The following is a 25,036-nucleotide window of genomic DNA, read 5'->3' on the forward strand; positions in this document are numbered from 1 at the left end:
ATTTTTTAGTTTTGGTTCACAAATCAGTGTTGCTTTAAAATTTAATATTGTAAAAAAAATTGCGAAATATCTTTTTTCGAAACTAAACCAGTTCTTTTTTAACAATAAACTTTTGTTTGCTAATTGACTAAATTAAGGATATTCTATGTTTAAGCAATTCGTTTGCAAATGAACTAAATTAGCTTTGGCAATTTTCTAATTGACTAACTTAAGTTGAAATATTTGCTAATTGACTAAATTAAAAATATGTTATGTTTAGGCAATTTACTTCCTAATGATCTAACTTAACTTTGATTATTTGCTAATTGACTAAATTAAGCATATGATATGTTAAGGCAATTTGCTTACTAATGAACAAAAATTAGCTTTGACAATTTTCTAATTGACTAAATTAACTTGGAATATTTGTTAATTGACTAAATTAAGAATATGCTATGTTTACGCAATTTACTTCCTAATGAACTAAATTAACTTTAACAATTTTCCAATTGACTGAATTAAGAGGGAATCTAGGAAATTGTTTATTATTATTATATTAAATATAATTAAGTTAAATTGAGTTGAAATTAAATTTATTGAGTTCAACTGAATTGTAGAAAAACAATTAAATCCGAATTACCACTAGTATTAAAGATAGGAAATAATGCAGATAAATGAGATAATTGAAATTTTTGAACAACAATTAAGTAAAATTATGTCAATTTAAATAGTGACTTTAATTAAATTAATTTTTATTAAAAACTAAGTGAACTTGTTTTACTTACTATACAAAAAAATATTATATATGAATACTTTGAAGTGACACTTATTAAATATATGTACATAGAATGACAATATAAACTTTTTCTAAGGAAATTCACTATTTTCTTCGAAAAATGTTTAACGGTTATGTTGAACAGAATGTGCTTTATCAGCGAAACGCGAGTCAGTTGCAACTGGAGTATGTGTGCATACACACAAATGCTATTGAATGCATGCATTTTTTATATGTGTGTGGCAACCTTATCAGTGTGTCAGCATCCCGTCAAGATATATATAGAATTCTATATTTAATATAATAAATAAAAAAAAATATATTTTTTATGTGCGTGTAAAATCTAAATCAATCATACGCACATCGTTGCCACCAGATCCTACCCGCCCATCCGAACGGTTTCGTTATTAAGCGAATATGCAAAAAGTTTCACACAACAAAAACCATAGTTTGATTGCTTCTTTTAATCACTTGTTTCTGATTTTGCATAATTTGCATTTTTCTTTGTGTATACTGTTTTTACAATGCTTTTCGCAGTCACTTCCTTCTGGTCAATGCTTTTGGCTTTTATTATTTATATTTTTTTTTATTAAATATTAAACAATGCCTCGATTGCGGAGCTTCAAAGCGCGTCTAGAGATAACGCGTGCCGTTTCATTCATTGCGTTTTTTTCCGCCAAGACTCATTTTTTCTAGAGCAAACGACTCATTCAGCAGTACATTGCTTTGTATATTATTTTAACTGCTGATTTCGCCGTTTTATTTTCTTTTTTTTTTTAATTTTTTTTTATTCTTTATCAATTTTGCCATCTAACCTCATTTAATTCCATTTTAGATAGTTCTTTAATCACTAGTAATTTAATTTAAAGTTTTCAAGAGCTTTCAAAGTCTAAACTTATCAGCAATTATTGATTTTCCATTATCTGCTGATTTGAAATTGAAATTAATTTCTAAATCGCATAATTCGGTCTTGAAAGTGCTGAATGTTAGAAAATCCATAATTTAGTTAATTAGTCCTGTGTCTATGACCAAATAATTTGCTAATTGACTAAGTTAAAAGGATTGTCAGTAAAAAGTAGCCTGAGAAAAGGATCAACAAATATCGGAAATGCCAGTAGCATGATCCTAGAAATATGAACAAAATTAATGACAATAATTTGAATAACTTGTGCCAACTCTTCTAGTCTCATTCGAATCGACCATCGAATTATATTTAGTTTTGTGTATTTTAAGAAAGTTTCATTACTATTCGTTCACTTTGAGTTTGTGTCAGTTAATTTTTGGTGGTAGTCAATTAAGCCTTAATTAATTAATATTTTACTATTTTAGGTTTAATTCAAACTTAATTCAAAAAAATATAACTCAACTCTACACATTACTAATGTAATTCAATTAAGTTTAATCTAATTATTTTAAGCTTAATTGAATCTTTTTTTTTTTGAATTCTATTAATTTGTAATTTAATTCAGGTCGCTTTATTGCAGTTGGCATAATTTTACTTAATTGCTATTCAAATATTTCAATTAACCACAATTTCTTACAAGGTTGTCAATTAATTAAATTATCTGCATTACTTCTTATCGATAAAAATAAAAGCAAATGTGAGTAAATTGTTATATTCTAAGTCAATTAATTTCATTTGAACTAATTTATATAAAATTTAATTTTAAAAAGTTCTTTAGATTACCTCTTAATAATTCAATTAACAAATAGTCAAAGTTAATTTAGTCAATTAGCAAATAGCAATTACCTAATTTTCAAAGTTAATTTATTTCATTAACAAATTCTCTAAACATAGCATATTGTTAATTTATTCAATTAACAAATAGTCAAACTTAATTTATTGAATTAGCAAATTATTTAAAGTTACTATATTCTTAATTTAGTCCATTACCAAATTTTCTAAACATAGCAAATCATTAATTTAGTCGATTAGCAAATTATTTAAAGTTACCATATTCTTAATTTTGTCCATTACAAAATTGTCTAAACTTACCATATCCATAATTTACTCAATAAGCGAATTTTCGAAGTTAATTTAGCCAATTAGCAAATTTTCTAGACTAAGGATATTCTTAATTTACTGAATTTACAAACTTCCTACAGCTATATAGAAGAAAAAATTGGTAATTGACTTAATTAAGTGCCATCTGACACTCTAATTATATTTTAATTTACTTAAAAATTAAATAAATCCAGGAAAATTTAGTGAAATTTTATTAAAATGTACTTAAAAAGAGTTAAAGGTAGTCAAATAATACAAAATCGAAGTGAGTTCAAATTGTTAGCTTCATTATCTTGCATGTAACAATTCTCAGGTGTGCTCATAGTGACGTAAATTATGTAATAAAGTGTTTCTTATACATTTATATATGTATATGTATGTATATAATAAGTACAAGTTCTTTATACAATTCTAGCAGCTTGTTCAATTGAGACTCACCTAATCAAATTACAATGAAAGTATGCGTGGAATGAGTATTATGTACTTACATACTTATAAGTGATTAATAAATAAATAATTTATGTAATATGCGTCTGTATGCGGGTGTACACTTACACTTCATACTTCGTCGAGCAGTTTAACGTGTCAGCTCACAATACAGAGAGTCACACAGCCAGACAAGCATTCAGTCAGTCGTCAGTCAGTCAAAACAGCTTTCCTTTTTTTTTTTTTGATTCGTTTAAATTTTGCGCTCGCTTGTCATCGTATACACAGTTATTAGCCACACTCAAGGTCAATACTGTTTATTTTTTATATTTTGTTTTGAATTCTGTATTCATCACATATCGTGCTATTCCCACACAAATACATACGCTCATTGTTAGAAGAATTCCATTAACAAAAGCGAAACGCGAAGAATGAAAGCAAAGTAGACAAGCAAGTATACAGAGAGCGTTAAAGAGTACGCAAGCACTTTTAATACCAGAGAGCGATACGCTCCGGCGCCTAAACTTATGAGCGGGAATGTCACGAGAGCCACGAAAGCTCTACTTTGGCGCTCTGTTGACATTTTTCGATTACCTTTTTTGTTTCAAGCAAAAAATAAAAAGGTAAATAAATAAATAAAATCACCCTCCCGCTCTGTTTACAATATTTGTGCCGCTCGCTCTCGCTTATTTGTTACGAGCACATTTCGCGCTCATTAAATGAAAATACAGCTGCTTGGCTTTGTTGACGTTGGCAGAACTTTTAAGATTACTTTGTGTGCGCCTTTTAGTTTTGCTTGATTATTTTTGTACTCCTACTCTTGATTCGTACATGTATACATTTTTTTATTTAACAAGCTTCGGCTTTTAGCAAAAATTCTATTTTTTCGGCACTTTTTGTGTGTGCWTTTTTTTTTTTAGATGTCTGCTGTATAGATACGTTCATTTTCTTTCTCTTTAATTCACCTTTTATTGTCATTATTATTTTTTATTATGTACCAGTAAAAATTTTTCTGAAATATATTTTCATTTTTGCCTTCAGTTCAGTGGTTTTATCGCTCATCGTTTATTTTAGTTGAGTACACTGACATTCGCTAAACAGTTTATTTTGTGTTTGCTTGTTTGTTTGTATGTATGTATCTGTGTTAAATGCTCACCGCACCAATCTGCCGTCACTTTATATGCATGTTTTAAGTTTTTTTTTTTCAAATATGGCGTCTCATCATGGCGGGCGACCATAAACTGTCACGCTTCCTCGTCCACAAACACAGGCATGCATGATTTTAAACAAACACCTACATAACTTTATATATATTATTGAAAATTAGTGATAGCACTTAATTGTATACATACTTATATGTATATATGTATATATGTACGTATCACTATTTGAATTACGTATTTTTTCGATTTAAAATTAATTTTACACATATATTTTGCATTTTTATGTTCAGTAACACTTCATTAAATCGTTTGTACACATTTTTTTACATTACATAGTATAAAGTCTTCCCAATTATAAAATTGATATAGATATTATTATCAAAAATTTCATTCCTTCAACCATTTCCTGACGAATATATCTGAGACAGTTTTGTAAAAATTTCAAGGCGAACGGTATAACAGTTGCAGAAAATATCTTTTTCACTTACTTTGAAAACCGCGTTTCGGAAAAAACGCGTTTAAACGCCGATTATGCCAAGTCAAAGCGTCCATACAAATACACTCCTATCTCCGAAACTATTTGCAGATCAACTTAAAATTTAACGACAATATTCTTAAATATAATAGTTATATATTTAAAAAAAACGGGGTTTAGATAAATCCCTATAAATGTTATATAAGTATTATGCAACAAATATTTGCTTCAGCTTCTGGCGATATTCTAAGCCCTCTTCTGGCTATTTTTCTCTATTTTTCTTTCCAATTAGTTGAGTCAATTAGTAAATAATCAAAGTTAATTTAGTCAATTAGCAAATTGTCGAAGTCAATTTAGTCTATTAGTAAATTATCTAAAAATAGCATGTTCTTAATTTACATTACCATTCTACCTTAAATTACTATAGCCTTAATTTAGTCAATTAGCAAATAGTCAAAGTTAATTTAGTCAATTAGCAAATTATCCGAAGTTGGCATATCCTTAATTTAGTCCATTAACAAATTGTCTAACCTTACGATATCTTTAATTTAGTCATTTAGCAAATTGTCGAATATAATTGGACCAATTAGCAAATTGTCTAAACTTACCATATCCTTAATAGTTAAGTGTCTGACACTCTAATTGTGTTTCAATTTAGTTAAAAAGGAACATAAATTGTATAGTTGTTGTTTTCATGTAAAAGTTTTCGAAATCAATTTCAGTGACCACAACTGCATTGAAATAAGTTATAAAACTGGTAGTTTTCCCATTTGCAAAGCCAGTTATCTTAGAAACACTGACCCTTGAGCATTTATAAGGATTGTATTGTCTAGCCGAAAGCGATGCTATCAACTGTAAAGCAAGATTCTAATCTTTACATGTATAAAACTTTCTGGTTAAGCTTTTATTTTCCGCATATTTCATACTTCTTGCTAATATGAATTTAAATAATTCCATCACCTAGGCATATAGCAGCCTTAAATATAATATATGTATTATGAAGAGTTTTTGGTAATCTACTAATTTATGCCGATATACTTTTCATTGAATGCTCTATTATACATAGTATTATGTACATTATACAGCTATATGTATTCTATATGTATATACTTATCGCTCCAGCGTTTCTTCGACCGTCTTTCGCTCTGTCTGTTGATCTTCAATTAGCAGTCCGAACATTTTGCACTTATCACCCAATTGCTTTTCGTACATATCTACATATAAGTATATATTATAGTACATATGTATATATTTATGTAATCGAAATCTTTTCATTTTTGTTATTGCCTTTCCAAGTTTGGCGCTTTCTTTGTTGCCATTCAGTTCAGCCTTTGTTGTCTCCTGCTTAAAAGGCCAATTTTCAACTTTATTGCATTCTTTCTAGTTTTTTTTTATCTTTCTATGTTTATTTTATTTTTTTTTATTTTTTTTGTGCTATTATAAACTTTTATTTATTTTGGCTTTAATTTTTTTATGTTCCAGTCATATGTTCTTCGGCTTTTCAAACGCTGCTTTGCCTTAAACGGCTACTAATACTGACAGCAACCGGCGAGTTTGATCGTGTGTAGCTAGTGTATGTGTGCATACGAGTTGTAGTAGCTAGTTTTTCATTTTTTATATGTTCATAACTAAGCAGTCGTTTAGGTAGAATATGGTTTTTGAATGACTACACATTCTTCTAGAAAAACCAGCAGCAACTCAACACTTTTTTGATAATTGCGGCATAATTTTTTATCGATACCGATATCGATTTACCTTTTCTCTCCTTATCCTTATATTTCTAATTATTTTCTTTCTCTTTTGCATATTTGAGTTACATTAAATTTTTTACTTAGTTCCAAAATGTTAACCCATATGTGGCTTATGCATTTAGTTCTTTTCAGCTTTAATTAATCGATTTTTTATCGCAGACAGTTGTATTTTGACATTCAGATTGCTAAATAATAAAATGACAAATTCCAGTCCACTTTTTTATGAACAAAGAATCGTTCGCATACTCACCAAATCACTTAGATAATTAAATATCGAACTGGTTGTTAATATTTCAATATCAATTTCCAAGCAAATTTAAATTTTTTACCTCATTAAGTCGATATGTATGCTTGAAATAATTTATTTACTATGCAAAGTAAAGCAAATTTTAATATTTTTATTATAATTGTGTTTCCCCGAACATACATGCAAACATTCAAGTATATACAAACATGAAAAAAAGAATGTAGTCAGCCTTCGGTACGGGCGAGTTCAATAACCTCATATCCGAAATGTTAAACGAAATAGCGAAAAAATTTGATTTCAAGTATTCGTTTGTGGCGATTAAACAGTTCAAGCATTCATGCCAAGCGTTGATATTCTCCTCATTAGTATGTATATCTTGAAAATGCCGTAAAATGTAGAATTCTTCATATTGTTATAATATGAAATTCTTTTATTTTTGGATTTTTTAGGATTATTGTAGTTATTTATTTACTTTGCATCCTTTTTCTGTGAGGGGCAAGTGAGGTTATGATTGGGTTCTTCCATTAATTTTCAATTTTCATTTTCTTGCCAAGCAATTCAAAATCTCTTAAGTTTCTTGCATGTTATCTAAAAACGCTTGTCTTTATAAATTTATTCGCTTTGACTCAGCATATGTTTAGTCATTAGGTGCGTTTTTTACGTGGCGTGTCCCAAACCCAACGTACAACCCTGGGCAGGAATGGTTCGAGTTCTCTTTTTAGCTCGTCTTCAAATGCCACTCAGAGGATAGTTGGTATAAAACTGGAAGTTGCTTGAGCCATATTTTAAGGAATTGTTTCCGGCCACTCCAAAGTGAACTTCTACACATGACTCCATCCTTCGAAATCACTTGATTATTTTAAAAATGTGATCGAGTCCTTATCTTCAGCACAAACTAACTTTTTAAGGCAGGCGCTTCTATACCTCATTCATCCGCAGTATCTCTCGTTTTTACATTAGGCGAATGAATTCTTAACTTTTAGGTTGCTTACGAAATATCTCGGTCGGCTCTTATCTTTACATCTGATGAGGTTTACTTTGCATTTTATTTACAATTTCCAGGTACTTTTTTCTCACAATTGAATATGGATTTTTTGTCCATACTCGGTCATTATCATAACCTTTCGAACGTTACTTAATTTTTTTTTTCACAGATTTAGAATCTCTGCAGAACACTACTAAAACCTTGAATATTTGTCTGATGACAAAATGTCTTGATTTCGGAGCGATCTAGTATAGAATAATTATTCCGATATAGTTTTTGTCTACATGTAACAATAAATTCATAAAAATTTTCATCTTTCATCACACTAAATTACTCATCAAATTATTTCTAGAAACTGACACCAACACAAATTTTTTTTTTATTATTATAAAAACTTATGTGTGAAACATACATCAGGAATTTTATTTTTCTCACCTGACTGAAACATAAAACTAGCAATAATATCATGCTAACAGCTAGCCATAACCTTCTACCTGCTACTTTCAATTTAACGACCAGGAAGTCTTAAGGTGTGCTAAGTAAAGCGCCGTTAAATTCATTTTTCGAAAATCCAGCAATCTAAGTACTCAAGTGTGTTCGTTACTATGTGCCTCCATAAAATTAGTGAACTTGTATTTGATTTTTATTGACCACCTCTGTGGCAAAGCGAGCATATTTTAAATAAGTCCATATTTTCATTCAGACATACATACATATATAGTGCACCCACACCTGTAAATAAATATTTTTATGAGCGCAACATAAATTACGCCTCTGGTATGCACATAAATGACGTAAATGTCCCTGTTGAGTTTTATGACTAAGTGTTTTCGTAAATTTCCGTATTCTTGGCTGACATTTGATAGAAAAAATATTGCAAATAAATAGACTGTTGCTAGTAGTTGAGTTTATTTAAAAATTTGTAGTACAGTGTTTTCGAAAATAGATTGGCGCGTGATTTTTGAAACATATATCTAACTCTGCTCGAAAATTATTTTTTATTTTATTTTTTCAAAAATTATATGATCGCATTTTTAACTGCATATATGTGTATATTTTTAAGACAACTTAAACATTAAGACAACTTAAAATAAAAAAAAATTCGACTTCCTGATTTATTGCAAAATATGTCCAGAAAACATAGTTTTCGAAACTAAGTGTAAAAAAAAAAAAATAAAAAATAAAAAAAAATCGACTTCCTGATTTATTGCAAATATGTCAAGAAAACATAGTTTTCGAAACTAAGTGTGGCATCATTTTGTTTCAAAGTACATACTATGTACGAGTATTGTCGAATTGTTTTCTATTTGTATGAACACAATTAAAATTATCTTTAATTAAAAAAAAAAAAAAAAAAAAATTCCGAGTATATGCGAATAATTTCCGAAGAAAATAAATTCTATAGCTTGCATCCAACGTACTTTTCCTAAAATTCTCAATTTTTTTGTTAAGGAGAAACTTAAACCTCAACAACTGCAGCAAAGCACTCGTTAACTTTTTACTAAGCAGCTTCTAAATCAGCTGTTGCGACTAATTTCGTAATCTTGTTTTGGCACCTCTTTAATAAACAAACCACCGCAGAATAATTTTGGAAAAAATTTGTATTCCATAAAAAAAACCGGTTGACGTACAGAGGCAGGTACAGCGATCAATTGTGGCTGTTATTCCAGTTAAGCAAGCGAATAATTCGTAAAAAAAAAAAATTGAGCACAAGTAATAAAATTAAAGGTATTTGTAGAGCTGTGATGATGAACTAAGAGACGAAGCATACATACATACATACATATGTATATGTATAATGAAGAGTGGGTTGAAATTTCTAAACAAAATATTTTTAAATAACAATGACGTTGCAGACAAACTATATTTGTAGGTAAGCAAAATTGGTCAAAACGCAAAAATTCTTTTGACATAATCGTGCCAAAATTAGGACGCACTTTCAATTCAAAAATAAAAACAGACACAATAATATATAAAAATTCACTGTCGACTAATCGCTACTGTAAATAAAAAAACATGAAAATAACTTGAAGTCAAGTGAAATATACCCAGGAGGTAAATGTTGTGTAATAATTATAATATTTCGAAAATTCGAAATTTTTTCGAAAATGTGAAAATGCTACAAAAAGTTGAAAAAATTAATATTTTCTTCATTTTTACCGATAATTTTTTTTTTTTTTTTTTTTTTTGTAAATGTGATTAACATTTAAAAATCTTTTTATGAATGATAGGAGTACTATTAAGCCGATTTCTGTTAATTTTCAATAAATGTAAATATAATCTATAAACAAACCACAAGAAAATAAGGAAGTCGTCAAGTGAAATATACACAGCAGAAAATTGTTCGATGATTATTATGTTATTTCGAAAATTCGAAATTTTTTCGAAATTGAAAAAATGGTAAAAAATTAATATTATCTGTGTTGTTTGTTAGATAATTTTTTTGTATACGTGTCCTGGTCTACGGAAAGGGGGCTTAGATGTCAAAAAATCAATTTTCACTTTTTAGTTGATTCGGATGGAAGATGAGATGCTTTTTCACGTGATAGAATCCAAAAAGTCATAACTAGTTTTCGCACGTTAGCTCCCTTTTCGTAGACCAGGTCACATATATTAACATTTAAAAACTTTTTTATGAATGATAGGAGTAAATATAACAATTGAAATATATCCAGCAGAAAATAATTCGATGATTATTACATTATTTCGAAAATTCGAAATTCTTTCGAACATGCGTAAATGCTCAAAATATTTAACATTTCTTGTGTTTTCTTTTTTTTAATAATTTTTCGAGGTGCTTATCATGTAATAAAAACCACTTTTTTCACCTAAATCGAACTAGTTTCATATTAATATTCTTGAGAATAGTGAGAACTAGCACTCTGTGCCACAAATTCAATATCAACTATCTGCATATAAGTAATGTGATTAAAAGTTTATCTTGTTTTTGTCGAATCCGTTTGATATACATACATACATACATATGTTCCTTAGTAATATGGCGGGCCGTGCGCGCGACTTCTGATTTGCCGACGTCAATCTGTGTGAAATTCTGCCAAATTTATACGGGCGCCGTAGTCACAGCCGATCACAGCCGACGCGCCGATGTCAATGGCGGAAGACCAAAGAACTGTTAAGAGTACACGAATACAGGGCCGCGCACACATATATTATGACGTTAAATAAATAACTTAATTTGTGGATCGTACTTCTATTGACGTATGTTGGTTAATTTTGTGATGGAAATAACACTGTAAAACAAGCATATACATATATTATATACGATACATAAAAACAAATATATGAACTTCCTTAGTTGTTTTTAATAATTTTTCTTATTTTTCAAATCTTGTTATTGTTTTCGTAATCACAAATTAATGGCTTAGATTACTCATTCTTACATCTAAATATTCCCCATCACACCATCGTCATCAATATTGTTTTGCTCGCTCGCTTTTTGAAGTACTATATGGAGCACATGTAAACAACAACCACAGTCTTATAACATTTACAGATTTATGTATATGATATGCATGTTAAGGAAGAAATTCTAGAAAAAATTATTTAATTTAATTAATAATGTTCTGTTTGTGTGTAAGCAATTTATTGCTTCTGTTGACACACCCATTTTTTGCCACATATTTTCCTAGCTGTCATAATTGTGATAAATATCACATGAAGCATTGAGTTTCAATGGTTGTTTGTGGAGCAATTTTTTTTTTATTTTTTATTTTATTTTATTTTATTTTATTAAAGCTTACATAATAAACAAAGTAATGTGGAGCAATTATATTTAATTAATATATGTAAAAAGCAATTATTTTTATTATACATAAATATACTTTTTTTTTTTTGTTTTTTTTTTTTTGCTTTCAAAATATTGATAAATTTAATTGATTATTGAATAAATATCAAAATGTTTAATAATTTAACAATAGTATATATTATTGCATAATACTGCATAGCATAAATTAACTCACTTAAATACCAAATTATTGGCAAAATATTTTCTCACAAAAATCTATTTCTTTTCTGCTCTGAACTCAAAGCCAAAAACTGGCAAAAGGGAGATTTCGAAATGATTTTTGTTTTGCCCTGACCTGGCAAATAAATATAATTTAATGTAATATAATTTAAAAAATATGCCATTTAGTAGTTTAGTCATGGTTGGCAACTCTAAACCAAAATATATTATATATAAGAAATTTATTTTTATGAACAAATTTTTAAGTGTTGGAAACTCTAGAATAAATAATAAAGAAATAACATGTTTATTAAGGGTTGGCAACTCTAGACCAAAATATATAATATCAAACAAACAATTAAATTTAATAAATAATTTACAGTAATATATATAATGCTTGGCAACTCTAAAACAAAATATAGTTGAATTAAAACTTGCACGAGCGCTCTCTACTTGGCACGGCATTTTTTCTCAGTTTTCTTTTTTCTATAGTTGGCAATTCTATGCAGAAAAAGTATATGTGTAAATGAAAATTGTTGAAAATACTTTATATTTGTTACCCATATCGTGTTATTTATTTTCCTTTATTTTTGCAACTTCTCTTCTAGAATAATTAGTCACTGCAATTTCTAACACATAATATCTACATATCAATATACCATATTTAGACTCTTAATTGAGTATTTAAGGAATCTTCAACAATTTCACCACTAATTGCTCCGAATTTGCTATAGCTAGAACAATTAATTATCCAATTAGTACGTAATTGACAATAAATTGATTCAGCGCACCACAAGCAACCCTGTGGAATTTGTTTAAAGGCAGGGAGGCCCTTACTGGGCAATGCAACGGCGAAGCTAGGGAAATTGCGGAAAACCTAAATTTCACGAAAATTAAATGCCGAAAATTCAACATGAAAATGGTTTGAATAAATGCAAATTGAAATAATCATTCCTAAGCACGCTCCAACTTTTCGATGCCACTTTTGAAGTACGAGTTGTCCTTTGCTTCTAAATAGGTCTCAGTTTCGGCAATCACCTCTTCATTTAACAAAAATTTCTTCGCAGCGCGCATTCTTTTGAGATCTGAGTACAGGAAATAGTCGCTGGAGGCCAGATCTGCAGAACACGGTGGATGCAGAAGCACGATACCTCATCTTTTTCATTAACACGCTAATGACCTGAACGCAATCGGATTTATCTCAGTCTAAGTCCTGTCAGCTAATCGTTTTCAAAGTCCACTTACCGTCTTTCCAATTAGTTCATTAAGAAATCTGTTATTTCAAGCGGTAAAAACTAACGCTATCGCTTCCAACTCGAAACACCGCCGTGAAAATCTAAAGTGTACACACGCTAAAATGCAAATCACAATCACGCGCTGCATCGGTGAAACAATACTAACAACAAAACATTCTGTAAACAAATTAAAATGCGAAAGACAGAAAGAAGAGTAAGCGGAAAAGTGCAAACATCAACATTGCCGAATGAGCAAACAAGCGAAATGCAATAAACTGCAGCCAGCAAGCGAGAAATGGCAAACGAAGCGAACAACAACGGGCGTGACGAACAAAACAAATCGCCAAAGTAATTGCTTGCAATTGAACGGGCGCGCGAAAAAACTGCATTGGCTGCATTGCAGACGGCGGGGCAAAGCAAAAACAAAATTACAACAAATATGAAAATATTTGCTGACGCACACATGTGCTATGTACACATAGGTATGTATGTACATAGATTCGTGCATATGCACTCCTATCGACATCGACACCCGCAGACGGCAATAAAACTGTCGCGGTACAACGGGGCGTATGATGAACAAGTATTGATGCTTCTTTTTTTGATGGCGGTAACAAAGTGCACACATACATATGCACATATAATAAGTGTACAAACATACGTATTTAGATCTATACATATTTATATTTGCTAGTGCATAGCCCTGACAATGAATTGCAAAGCTGTGCAGCTGTAAGTGTATTTTGGGGGCAGCGAGTGCCATGCGCCACTTAGACGTTTGCTATTTATGTGAGCAATAATAGCAACAACAACAACAGCTAAGAGCAACAGCGGACACGATTAAAAATGGAATTTTCATAATTTTCATTTCTTTGCCATAATTCAACTGTGTAAATATGTATGTAAATTTTGAAATATTGCTGTATGCTTATTATCGATATTTCGTGAATTAGTTCTTCAGATTTTGAGATATCGGTCAGAAATTTTGCACACATACTTTGCTCCCCTAAAAGCTGCTCATTTATCGGAACTATCAATATTGAACCACTACAGCATATAGCTGCCATACAAACCGATCGCTCAAAATGAAAACCTTGTATGGAAAACTGTTTTATTTCTTGAGATATCAGCACGAAATTCAGCTTAGAATATTATCTAAAGCAATGCTATAATCTCCGAAGAAATTGTTCAGATCGGACCACTATAGCATATAGCTGCCATACAAACTAATCGCTCAAAATCAAAACCTTGTATGTAAAGCTTTTTTATTTCTTAAGATATCAGCACGAAATTCGGTTTAGAATATAATCTAAAGTAATGCTATAATATCCGAAGAAATGGTTCAGATCGGACCACTATAGCATATAGCTGCCATACAAACTAATCGCTCCAAATCAAAACCTTGTATGTAAAGCTTTTTTATTTCTTAAATATCAGCACAAAATTCGACTTAGAATATTATCTAAAGCAAGGCTATAATCTCCGAAGAAATTGTTCAGATCGGACCACTATAGTATATAGCTGCCATACAAACTGATCACTCAAAGTTGGAGCCTTGTATGGAAAACTGTTTTATTTCTTGCGATATCAGCACGAAATTCGGCTTAGAATATTATCTAAAGTAATGCTATAATCTCCGAAGAAATTGTTCAGATCGGGCCACTATAGCATACAGCTGCCATACAAACTAATCGCTCAAAATTAAAACCTTGTATGTAAAGCTTTTTTATTTCTTAAGATATCAGCACGAAATTCGGTTTAGAATATTATCTAAATTAATGCTATAATCTCCGAAGAAATTGTTCAGATCGGGCCACTATAGCATATAGCTGCCATACAAACTGATCGCTCAAAATGAAAACCTTGTATGGAAAACTGTTTTATTTCTTAAGATATCAGTACGAAATTCGGCTTAGAATATTATCTAAAGTAATGCTATAATCTCCGAAGAAATTATTCAGATCGTATCACTATAGCATATAGCTGCCATACAAACTGATCACTCAAAGTTAGAGGCTTGTATGGAAAAGTTTTTTTATTGACACGATATCTTCACGAAATTTAGTACAGATTATTATCCAAGGCAAGGCTTCAATCCCTGAACATATTGTTCAAATCGAACTACTATAGCAAATAACTGCCATACAAACTGGCTGATCAAATTCAACAAAAAGTTCTTTACTTGCCCTATTGTGCATTAAATTATACATATAATATGAGGGAAATTATATAAACTGTTTATATTTTTTTTATTCATCTGTTTTTATTTTATTTCTATTTTATTTCCATCTTCAATATTTTAATTAAACTAATTATCAAACTACATATAAACCAAAATGCCATACTGTTTATGAATGCCTTTGTTTATTTATATTGTTATTGTTTTTGCTAAAACCCGTTTGCATTTCGTTGCATTGATAAAATTACTCAACTGCATTATAAATATACTTATAATTAGATCCTTATATTTATGTGTGTATGCTTCTCGCAATATTGGCACGTGTTGATTGTTTGTTATTTTTTTTTTTTTGATATTTTTTTTCTCTCATCTGTCTGTATTTATGTACCTACGTAAATAAACTTCAATTACATTTACATTTAGAGTATTTTGTTTTTCGTTATTCTTTTTCAACAAACTCTCCTCGCCAATTCACTCTCTCAGCGGCACTCTCAATCGTCCTCAGCATGTTTTCCCACAAGCTAGATAAAATTAGCAAAAATGCTAATGACAGTCTAGTTGGTAATACAATGTTATGCAGTTAAGTAACTGTTTATCAACAGAAATTAATACATACAGACATACACACAGCTGCACATTCACATATGTACATACTAGATTGCCGACACGTTTCTCGAGTGCAATTTTTAATTTGTTTACAATTTTCTTGGCGCTTGCTGTGCGCAGCGCAATTATGGGCTATAAGAGTGCACATGCATATACATCAACATACACATACACACAAGAGGTAAATATGTATTTATGTTGCACGCTTTTATATCGCTTTTATTAATGGCAAATTAATAGAAAAATAACATGAAGCAGTAAATTATAAGCACTCACTCCTCGCAGGCAGACTGATCTGTTGGCGGCTGCTTTTTCTTTGTTTTGTGGATTATCACACTTTGCTGCGCGTGTATTTATTATTTCTATGTTTAGATACATTTTCGTTCGTACGCTGTAACGTCTATAATAGACATTAAATACAGATTATGGCTTTTAAATGGTTTCTCGCAAACGTGGCTGCCATATGAATTATTGTTTCGAATGTTTTAATAGATATTTATGATAATAATTATACTAGGAAATACAGAAGAGAAGTATATTTTATCGATTCATTATTATATAAATATCGATAGTTTAGAAATTTATCGAGAAAACTGCAATCAAGGTGTAGTAAATAAGTGTAGTAAATTTTTTTATCGATAGTTATCGATTAATTATTACATAAATATCGATACTTTGGAAATGTATCGATAAAAATATAATAAGATTATAAATGGTTTAAGAAGCACCTAAGTAAGTGACAAGTGAGTTTAATCGATCATTATCGTCAATATTACATAAATATCGATAGTTGCTTAATAATGTACAAAATGTTCGAATGAAATTACTCAATCCATATTTAAGAAATAAATTCGCAAAAAAAATTTTTTTTTTACCATGAAAACCTTAGCCCCTCTAAGAAAGACACAACAGTAGTAATTTTTCATTGATAATTATCGATTAATTATTACGTAAATATCGATATTTTAGATATTTACTGAACAAAATAAAATCATGGTGATAACATTACTGAGAAATGCATTTGTAAGTAGTATATTTGTATCGATAATTATCGATTATTTTGTAAGTAGTAAAAATTTTATCGATAAATACAATTTTTCGTAAATATCGTTATCGATACTTTAATACATAAATATTAATATTTTAGATATTTATCAAGAAAAATACATTCGGGGAGATAACTATATTGAAGAACACATAAGAGTAGTTAAGTAATAAACGATTAATTATTACATAAGTATCGATAATTTGATATTCACCGAACAAAATAGAATCATGGTATTAATAGTACTAAAACACATGTAATTAGTAAATTTTTATCGATAATTATCGATATAATTGTATAAATATATATATATACAGAAAATGCCATTTTATAATCATGTAATAGTATATAATCGTTATTACAATATAGATAGAGAATATTACACCAATATAGTTGCAGGTTATTTGCAGATTAACTTTTTTGAACATCTAAATACATATGCTCTTGCGGTTTTAATCCATCGTCTATCTCTATTGGAGCAACAAAAATCATCAAACGTCGATAAATAGACAAGATTATTACTGGATTCTGTATTATAGCTCATATTGTTATTGCTTTCCATATGCAAATATAACTGTATACAGTAGTCGTAGACATTCAAATAAAAATAATTGAATGGCAGTTGATTTAGTTATGCTTGCGATTTGCTTACTTAATGAACTTGATCTCTGCGTGGTAAGTTACCACGCCCTGTCTGCACTAGCCGCTCATTAATGGCATTTTAATTCCGAGCATAAATGTGCAAAAGTGCGAAGGCCAAACAATTTTCAATATTCTTAATGAGTTTTCAATAAAACCCTGGCAGTAAACAATCTCTTAATATTTCCGAAGTTGTAACCCATATACATGCAGGGTTGTATTTTGTATTATTTTACAGATATTCTTATAACATTTTTAAACTAGATGAGACAATTAATAAGTTAGTTGACTCCACATGTTAGTAATTAATTTAGCTGAAATTTTTAGTATTTGACAGCTGTCAATTTTATTGTATTTTTTTCTGGCCTGAACCGGGTATATTTAGTTTGACACGACGTGAGAAGGTATTTTAGCCGTGGTGAAGGTCTTTTCTTGTTTTATTGTTTTTTAAATAGTATTTTAATTTTATACTATTTTATTATTATTTTAATAAATTTTTTCTTAAATATTATTTTATTAAAAAATAGATTATAGATCTGCTCTTAATTACCAAACTAAAAATAACCTAACCTAATTATATTGTTTCTATTTACAGCTCAACCTCTACTAGGAGTCGTTTATTAGCCACCACAGGCCGCGGCGTCGGCGCCAACGCCATTAATTAACGCCCAACCACAGCCGACAACAAAGGCTTTTCATTAGTCGTCTCACACATATCGTCTAATAGCCGAGTAGCAGCGTGTGTCGCAACAGTACCAGTAGCAGCAGCAGCAGCAGCGTCCTAGTGACCGCAATCTATGCACCGGCTGCCGCAAAAGTGTCAGCACTTGTCGTAAAATGACCGAGAATCAATTATTTTCCATGTCGACCGATCTATTCGACACCTCGTCCAACAGCAGCAATCCACTAAAGTGTGATATCTTCTCGTTGGCGCTGAGCAACAGCAACACTTCCAGTCTACTCTTCGGCACATCGACGCTGCCCGCACTTAGCCCATTGCAGCAGTTGAATGTGAATACCGTTTTCAATACAAATTCCAACTCCAGTCCCAATTCCAATTACCTATCAAATACAAATTCGAACGCCAACACACCAAACGACCAACAACACCAACAGCAACAGCAACAGTCGCAGCACACATTCACCAGTGTCGGCGGCAACAGCGTTGGTAGTAGTGTTGGTGGCGGCAGCATCAGCGGTAGCAGTAATGTGATGCTGACCAACGCCATAAGCATACCGCGCAGTAATAATCCAAATCAAAGTCATAATCCTTGGACGCAAGAACGAGATTCGCATCATCATCTCAGTCCAAGTCCCTTGCAGCATCATCCTCATCATCTCAATAGCCATAATCACAACCAAATCTCTTCCATGATGTCTGCACAACAACAACAACAACAACAAAATAACCAACAGCAACAACACCAACAACAACACCAGCTGCAACAACAATCGTTGCAGCACTCACAGCCTCGTCTCTTTGTCGATTTCTCCGACTACGGTTTGGATGTCGCCTCGCTGGACGCTGCCTCGTTGTCGCCAACGCTGCTGCAAGATGTCAGCTTGGGCGCTGCTTCGCCACTGCACGGCATCACGTCCAACGGTTTCTATGCGGCCGATGCCTCGCCGATCAGCAATAGCGGTAGCAATAGCATAGTTGGCAGCGTTGGTACCGTGGACTCGGCCAGCACGCTGCTGGGTCTGAATGATAGCATACGCTCCGGTGATGATGGCAACAATTCGCTGATGTTCGATGTCACCGGCACGCCCAACTCGAGCGCCATGTGGAGTGACATCAGCAATGCTATTATCACCAAACATGAACCATTTACACTGGAGGAAGACTATATTTTTCCCATTGATAAGGCTGAGATACAGGCTGCCGGTTTCGGTGACATACCCGATGAGCACTTCCTCGATGTGATCGATAATTTTGATGAGCTCTTGAACAGCGGTGCTGGACAGAATGACTTCATTCTATCGCCTCAACAGAATAATAGCTCAAACAATTTACAACAGTTGAATAGTCCACAAGCCTCGCCTAGCGGTGCACCACCAATGGAGTTGTTGCAGATGCATAAGCAACAACAACAACAACAACAACAATTGACACAACTGCAAACGGCTCAGCAGCAGCAACATCAACAGCAGCAATCGCAGCAGCAACAACAACAACCACGTATACAGCACAGCAACAGTGCTGGTGGTGCCATACACACACACCATAATAATCACCACAACTCGTCTAGTCCATACGAAATCTACCATAGCACACCAAATAAGCAGCAGCAACATCAGTTGAGCAGTTCGGGCTCGAACTCATTCTCTCCGGGCAGTCAGGTGAGTCCACAAATTTAGAAATTTACAAAGCTGGAATATCGGTTCATTTGCAATTACAAAATATATATTTTTTTTTATTCCTTTCCACCAACAGGCCTCGCATTCGCCACTTCAGTTGAATTCCATAACGCCACCACCACCGCCGCATGGCAATCGCTCACAAAGCTTGCAGGTGAAGTCGCGTAACATGTTGGAATTGCAGAAGAAGGGTTTCTCCATGTCGCCGGATCGTGTCAATGGCAGTGCCGGTTTGTTGGGTCAATCGGTGCCGGGAAATAGTCACTTGCTGCTCTCCGGTAATGCGCTCAGTCCTAGTAGCGGTGGCAGTAGTAGCGGTTTCGGCAGCACCACTGGTGGTGGCAGCAGCACTGGTGGTTCGGTGCGCAAATCGTTCCAATATCCTAGTGATACAACCATATCGCGTCTGTCTTCATCGGCGCCTACACATCTCGGACTCGAACATATTTGGATGCGACGTGAACCGCGACAGCATTTGTTGTCCACTGGCTCGCTGGCCGAGGCTGAATCGTTCTCGTCGCTAAGCACCGGTAGCGTGTTGTCGCCGGATGGTATTGATTTCTCGCAGGACGATGATGACGATGCGTCGACAGACTACAACAGCGATAATTATGATGACTTATCCAGCGATGGTATGTTTGGTGTGCGCTGGAAATTAAGAGCACATTTATTAACTTTTTGTTTTACGTTTCTCACTTAGGCTCTGATAATGAGGACGACTCGCGCACCACCATTTCTGGCCACATGTCAGGCGGTAAAGGCAAAGAGCGCTACTTCTGGCAGTACAATGTGCAAGCTAAGGGTCCCAAGGGCAAACGGCTTGTGTTCCAATCACGTCTGGAGGATCCGCACGTCTTGAACGAGGCCACCGATCCGGTGTTCAGTCCTAATTGTTCCGTGCGTGGTATCAAGGTATTCAAAGTAAATACAACCAATTGCATCAACGAACCACAGCTGCAGTTCTAATGCAGGCTACTATTAACTGTAGTTCTCTAACGCGTTTCCACATGCTAACAACATTTTTCTACATTACATATTTACAGCACAGCGGCAAGGCGCGCAAGGGTGATGGTAATGATCTTACGCCGAATCCACGCAAATTGCACGTCATCGGCAAGGAGCTGGACAAGTTGGGTCGCACCATCAACGACATGACGCCCGTGTCCGAGTTACCCTTCAATGTGCGTCCGAAATCGCGCAAAGAGAAAAATAAATTGGCCTCACGCGCTTGCCGGCTCAAAAAGAAGGCACAGCACGAGGCGAACAAAATCAAACTTTTTGGACTGGAAATTGAACACAGTAAGTATTCGACAAACTTCAAGCACCAAGCTACAGGTTCATACTAATTTTTTCTGAATATTTTTCGTTTACAGAACGTTTAATTAATGGCATTTTCGAACTAAAACAAGCTTTGGCGCTCAAATATCAAAATCAAAATAATGTCGAGCACACCGAGGCGATAAATCAGCGCATCGAACAGATCTACAAAACAGCACAAAGTGAGTACGGTTATATGGAAATGTGTTCTGGGAATTTTGGAGTTTGGGGATTTTATAACTGCTGTGATAAATGCACTTTTTGTGGGCAGTAAAAATTGTTGTGGTTAAGAATATTATGGGTTGTTATATTTAAATGCTCGCGGCTGGGACATGGACTTTTCCATAGATTACTGTTTTCTATATATTGTCTTTTTAGTTTTCAGTTCGCTACGGCGAACACACCAATTTTAATATATTTCACGATCTTGACTAATTGTAAAAAGTTTTATGACGTCCTGGGTTAATATTTTAATCAGTTCTTCTATTTTGATGTTAACCTAACCTATAAATTGTATTAATTTTTGAAACAAAGTTTTAAAAAAATACTTACCGATCCAAACGAGGTTAGCTCAAACGGGAACGGCTACCTCTTCGACCTTTCTCGCTTCTGTCATCCCTGCAGTCACCTGCTTGGAGCAGAACCGTCTCCTAGGAGCATCAAGAGGTCCTTCCTCAACTACCTTAACGACATAAGATAATACGCCGACAAGGCTTTGGACGCAACTAAAGTCAGGCAAGCACTGACCGCCAATCACAGTGAAGCCATTAACACCTTCCCCGACTCCCTCTCAGTGAATGGCCTACTTGGATTTTAACCACACCCATTGCAGACGAAGAGCTCGAGTTGCCGCGAGAAGCGAGAGTGAGCCTTGCTCAGCTTCGTTCTGGATATTGTAATAGGTTTAAGTCTTATATAGTTCCTGGCATATTAAACATATGTCCTGTGTGCAATGAGCCCCCGCATGACACTAGCCCCTCTTTGCATGCCCTGCTAACCCCAAAGATCTGACATTTTTCTCCCTATGGTCCAACCCCGTCGAAACTGCACATTTTCTGTGCCTACGGTTGGATGACATCGATGACAACTTATCTAATCTTTAGCATTCAAGCGGTCTTAGACACCCGTTGCAACAACAACAACAACAACAACAGGTTAGATCTCCGAAAGAACAGCCCTTGGCTGTATAAAATCCGTGTCAATTCCGTTAACGTAGAACAGGCTGTTGTGGGATTTGAAGCAAATGTCAAAGTGACCACTTTCTAGACTTAACTTGGGATCATTAGTTATTTAACTGACTAATTTTAGCAGTCCTTACCACCCCAACTGTCAAATTTCTATATTTTCGTTGTTTTACTAAACAATTCGCTTTCACTCTTCCAGCTGGTCTGCGTATAGCTGGCGATACCACTGACTTCGTGAACAAAGTGCTGGAGAATGTGAAGAGTGGCGTACCAAATGGCGGTCTCGAGGATCTAAAGCACTCATAGAAGCGTGAGAAACGAGAAGTGAAAAATCGAAGATGTGAATAGCTATTAAGGATAAATATTGGAGGCTCAAAAGTGAAAATGAAAGGCGTTATGAAGAGTGAGGAGAGTAAAAACGAAAGCAAGCACATTGTAATGACAACTGTAGCCGAGGAGTAGAAGAGTTAAGAGTTATACACAAACAACAGTGAAAGGAGTGTGAATGTTGACTGGCGAGAGGAGTGAATAATTTACGGGGTGTACGGAAAAGTTGTGTTACAAAGAAGATTATCAGCTGGTAGAGCATAAATGATAACAAAGAAGACGCAGAAAGCATGTTTTTATGTAAAAAAAATTGTTAAATGTAAACGAAAGAGGCCACAGTTATAGAAATACATATACATATATATAACCTAGCTTTTAAGTGCTAATGTTATGCGGTGAAAAGTAGGGGTTAATGAGCGGATATAAAACAATATTAGCGGTTGTTGTTGCTGCCTAGAGCGTTATAAAATTAAATATGAGCCATACATACAAGCATACTTATATATATAAAACTACATGGAAGCATATATATAAATGCTCTTGTTGGCTTACAAACTAACGCTATGTTTATACTTATGTACGTATAAATGCCTAGGCTTTAAGGATTTTTTAAATTTTACTTTCACGTGCAAATGAATGCAGACATTTTTTAACACAAACAAACAAACATACATATATGTATATATAAAAATAAACTACTATTTTCGATATACCAATTTAGTGAGTTAGGCATGGAAGAATGAATTCAAGGTAGTGATAAGCAAAGAAACGTGAGAAATTTGTTGCAAACACACGCACACACATTCAACAATGTGTTGGTGCACTTTTAGGCGCCTGAACATCAACGAAACCAATTGTGCAGTGGCGCTATGAAAACTTGCGCAAACACATGCGTGGCTATGAACCGTGCACTTAGTTGTTAAAACATATTTTTAAATACATAACTACACATATGCGTACATATATACAATATATATATATATATATAGCATGTTATATATTAAGTGTTTTTTTTTTCTAATAAGCGATGTGTTTTATTAATGAAACACACACATATATAATATCATTAACAAATATAATGAATTATTTGATGAAAAATCTTTAAGTTTAGTTTGGCTGCTAATGTTTTTCGTTTAAGTTTGTTTTGTTTACCATAAACACACTCGTACACATGCATATATGCAACGTCGTGTGTGAAAAATTGCAGAAATGCCGAAAGTAATGTAAAAAAAAAAAATTTATATGACGTTATAATACTAACTTTCTTGAAATATTGCGCAAAATGCATAATTTCATAGCGTCGATTTATTGTGTTTAATTTTTCAATGAATAAATACTTTTTGTTATGTAATTTAGCGCTCATTTCAGCTATGAGTGTATTTTTATGCACAAATAGTTGTTTTTTGAATTTTATGTTGCTTGATATTGTTGAGAAAAAATCATGATTTTGTTGAAAATATAAACACCCTACATGTACCTTAATTTTTATTGCACACAACTAGTGGCGAACTTAGACACGAACGCACGATGAAATGCCGAATATTGCATGCTAAGAAAGTTGGCTTTTTTTTTAAATAAATATGCAGAAATATTAATATTAAAAATTTATTATAACAATGCTACCTTCATAATTTAATAAAAACTTGCATTATAAATGTGCTTGTTAATTACCAAAAAAAAAATTGTTTAAATAATAATAAATATGGAAAAATATTGAAAAATGCAAACAAGCCATTTACCGTTGAATATGAATATCGTCAACTAAAATGCAAAATAACGTATCAGCAAAAGAAGAAATTGAGTTCTTTATAGATTACGATTGAATTTTCAGTTTCCCCTCTCAAAAATAACCGATATATAATCAGTTTATAACCATTTTATAACCAATATATAACCATTTCATAACCTATACATAACCATTTCATAACCTATACATAACCACTTTATAACCAAAACTCAAATTTTGTTTCAATAAGAGTATAATGTAACCACTCTTATTGAAACAATCCATCCATCGTTTTTTTCGTCGCCTGTCAACTTATGAAAAATGTAACGTTATTTTGCATTTTGAGTGACGCTATGTAATTGTTTGCATTATATAATTATGGGTAATTGGTTGCTTTAGTTTATACGTAACTAGCAGTTAATTGTAGATGCATCTATACAAACACGCATACATATTTACATATATATAAAACATGTATACACATAATATACAAATGCTATAATTACTATAAGTTTTATGAACTTCAACATATACAGGGTGATATAATTCTAATTATGCTAATTAATTTTACACTTATTTTCTTTGAACATATATGCTTCGAAATTAAATAATAATAAAATAAAAATAATGCCTAATTTTAATAAAATATT

General features: G+C 32.6%; 1 protein-coding gene across 2 annotated transcripts in view; it reads left to right on the forward strand.

Moving 5' to 3' along the window:
• The window catches only part of LOC108971693 (protein CREBRF homolog), a 33,774-nt gene extending 10,138 nt beyond the window's left edge, over positions 1-23,636 (forward strand). Inside the window, exons 2-7 of one of the 2 annotated variants that reach the window (XM_018937940.1) lie at positions 18,070-19,814; positions 19,909-20,464; positions 20,533-20,753; positions 20,876-21,131; positions 21,206-21,331; positions 22,533-23,636. In XM_018937940.1, coding sequence (XP_018793485.1) covers positions 18,312-19,814; positions 19,909-20,464; positions 20,533-20,753; positions 20,876-21,131; positions 21,206-21,331; positions 22,533-22,639 — 2,769 coding nt within the window. In that variant the 5' untranslated portion in view covers positions 18,070-18,311 and the 3' untranslated portion in view covers positions 22,640-23,636. The remainder of the gene's footprint in view (positions 1-18,069; positions 19,815-19,908; positions 20,465-20,532; positions 20,754-20,875; positions 21,132-21,205; positions 21,332-22,532) is intronic. The other variant, XM_018937941.1, reaches the window with a different exon arrangement.
• The last annotated feature ends 1,400 nt before the right edge of the window (positions 23,637-25,036 follow it).

Source organism: Bactrocera latifrons, unplaced genomic scaffold (genome assembly GCF_001853355.1).
Source record: "Bactrocera latifrons isolate USDA-ARS-PBARC rearing strain unplaced genomic scaffold, ASM185335v1 scaffold_351, whole genome shotgun sequence".
Taxonomy (NCBI): Eukaryota; Metazoa; Arthropoda; class Insecta; order Diptera; family Tephritidae; genus Bactrocera; species Bactrocera latifrons.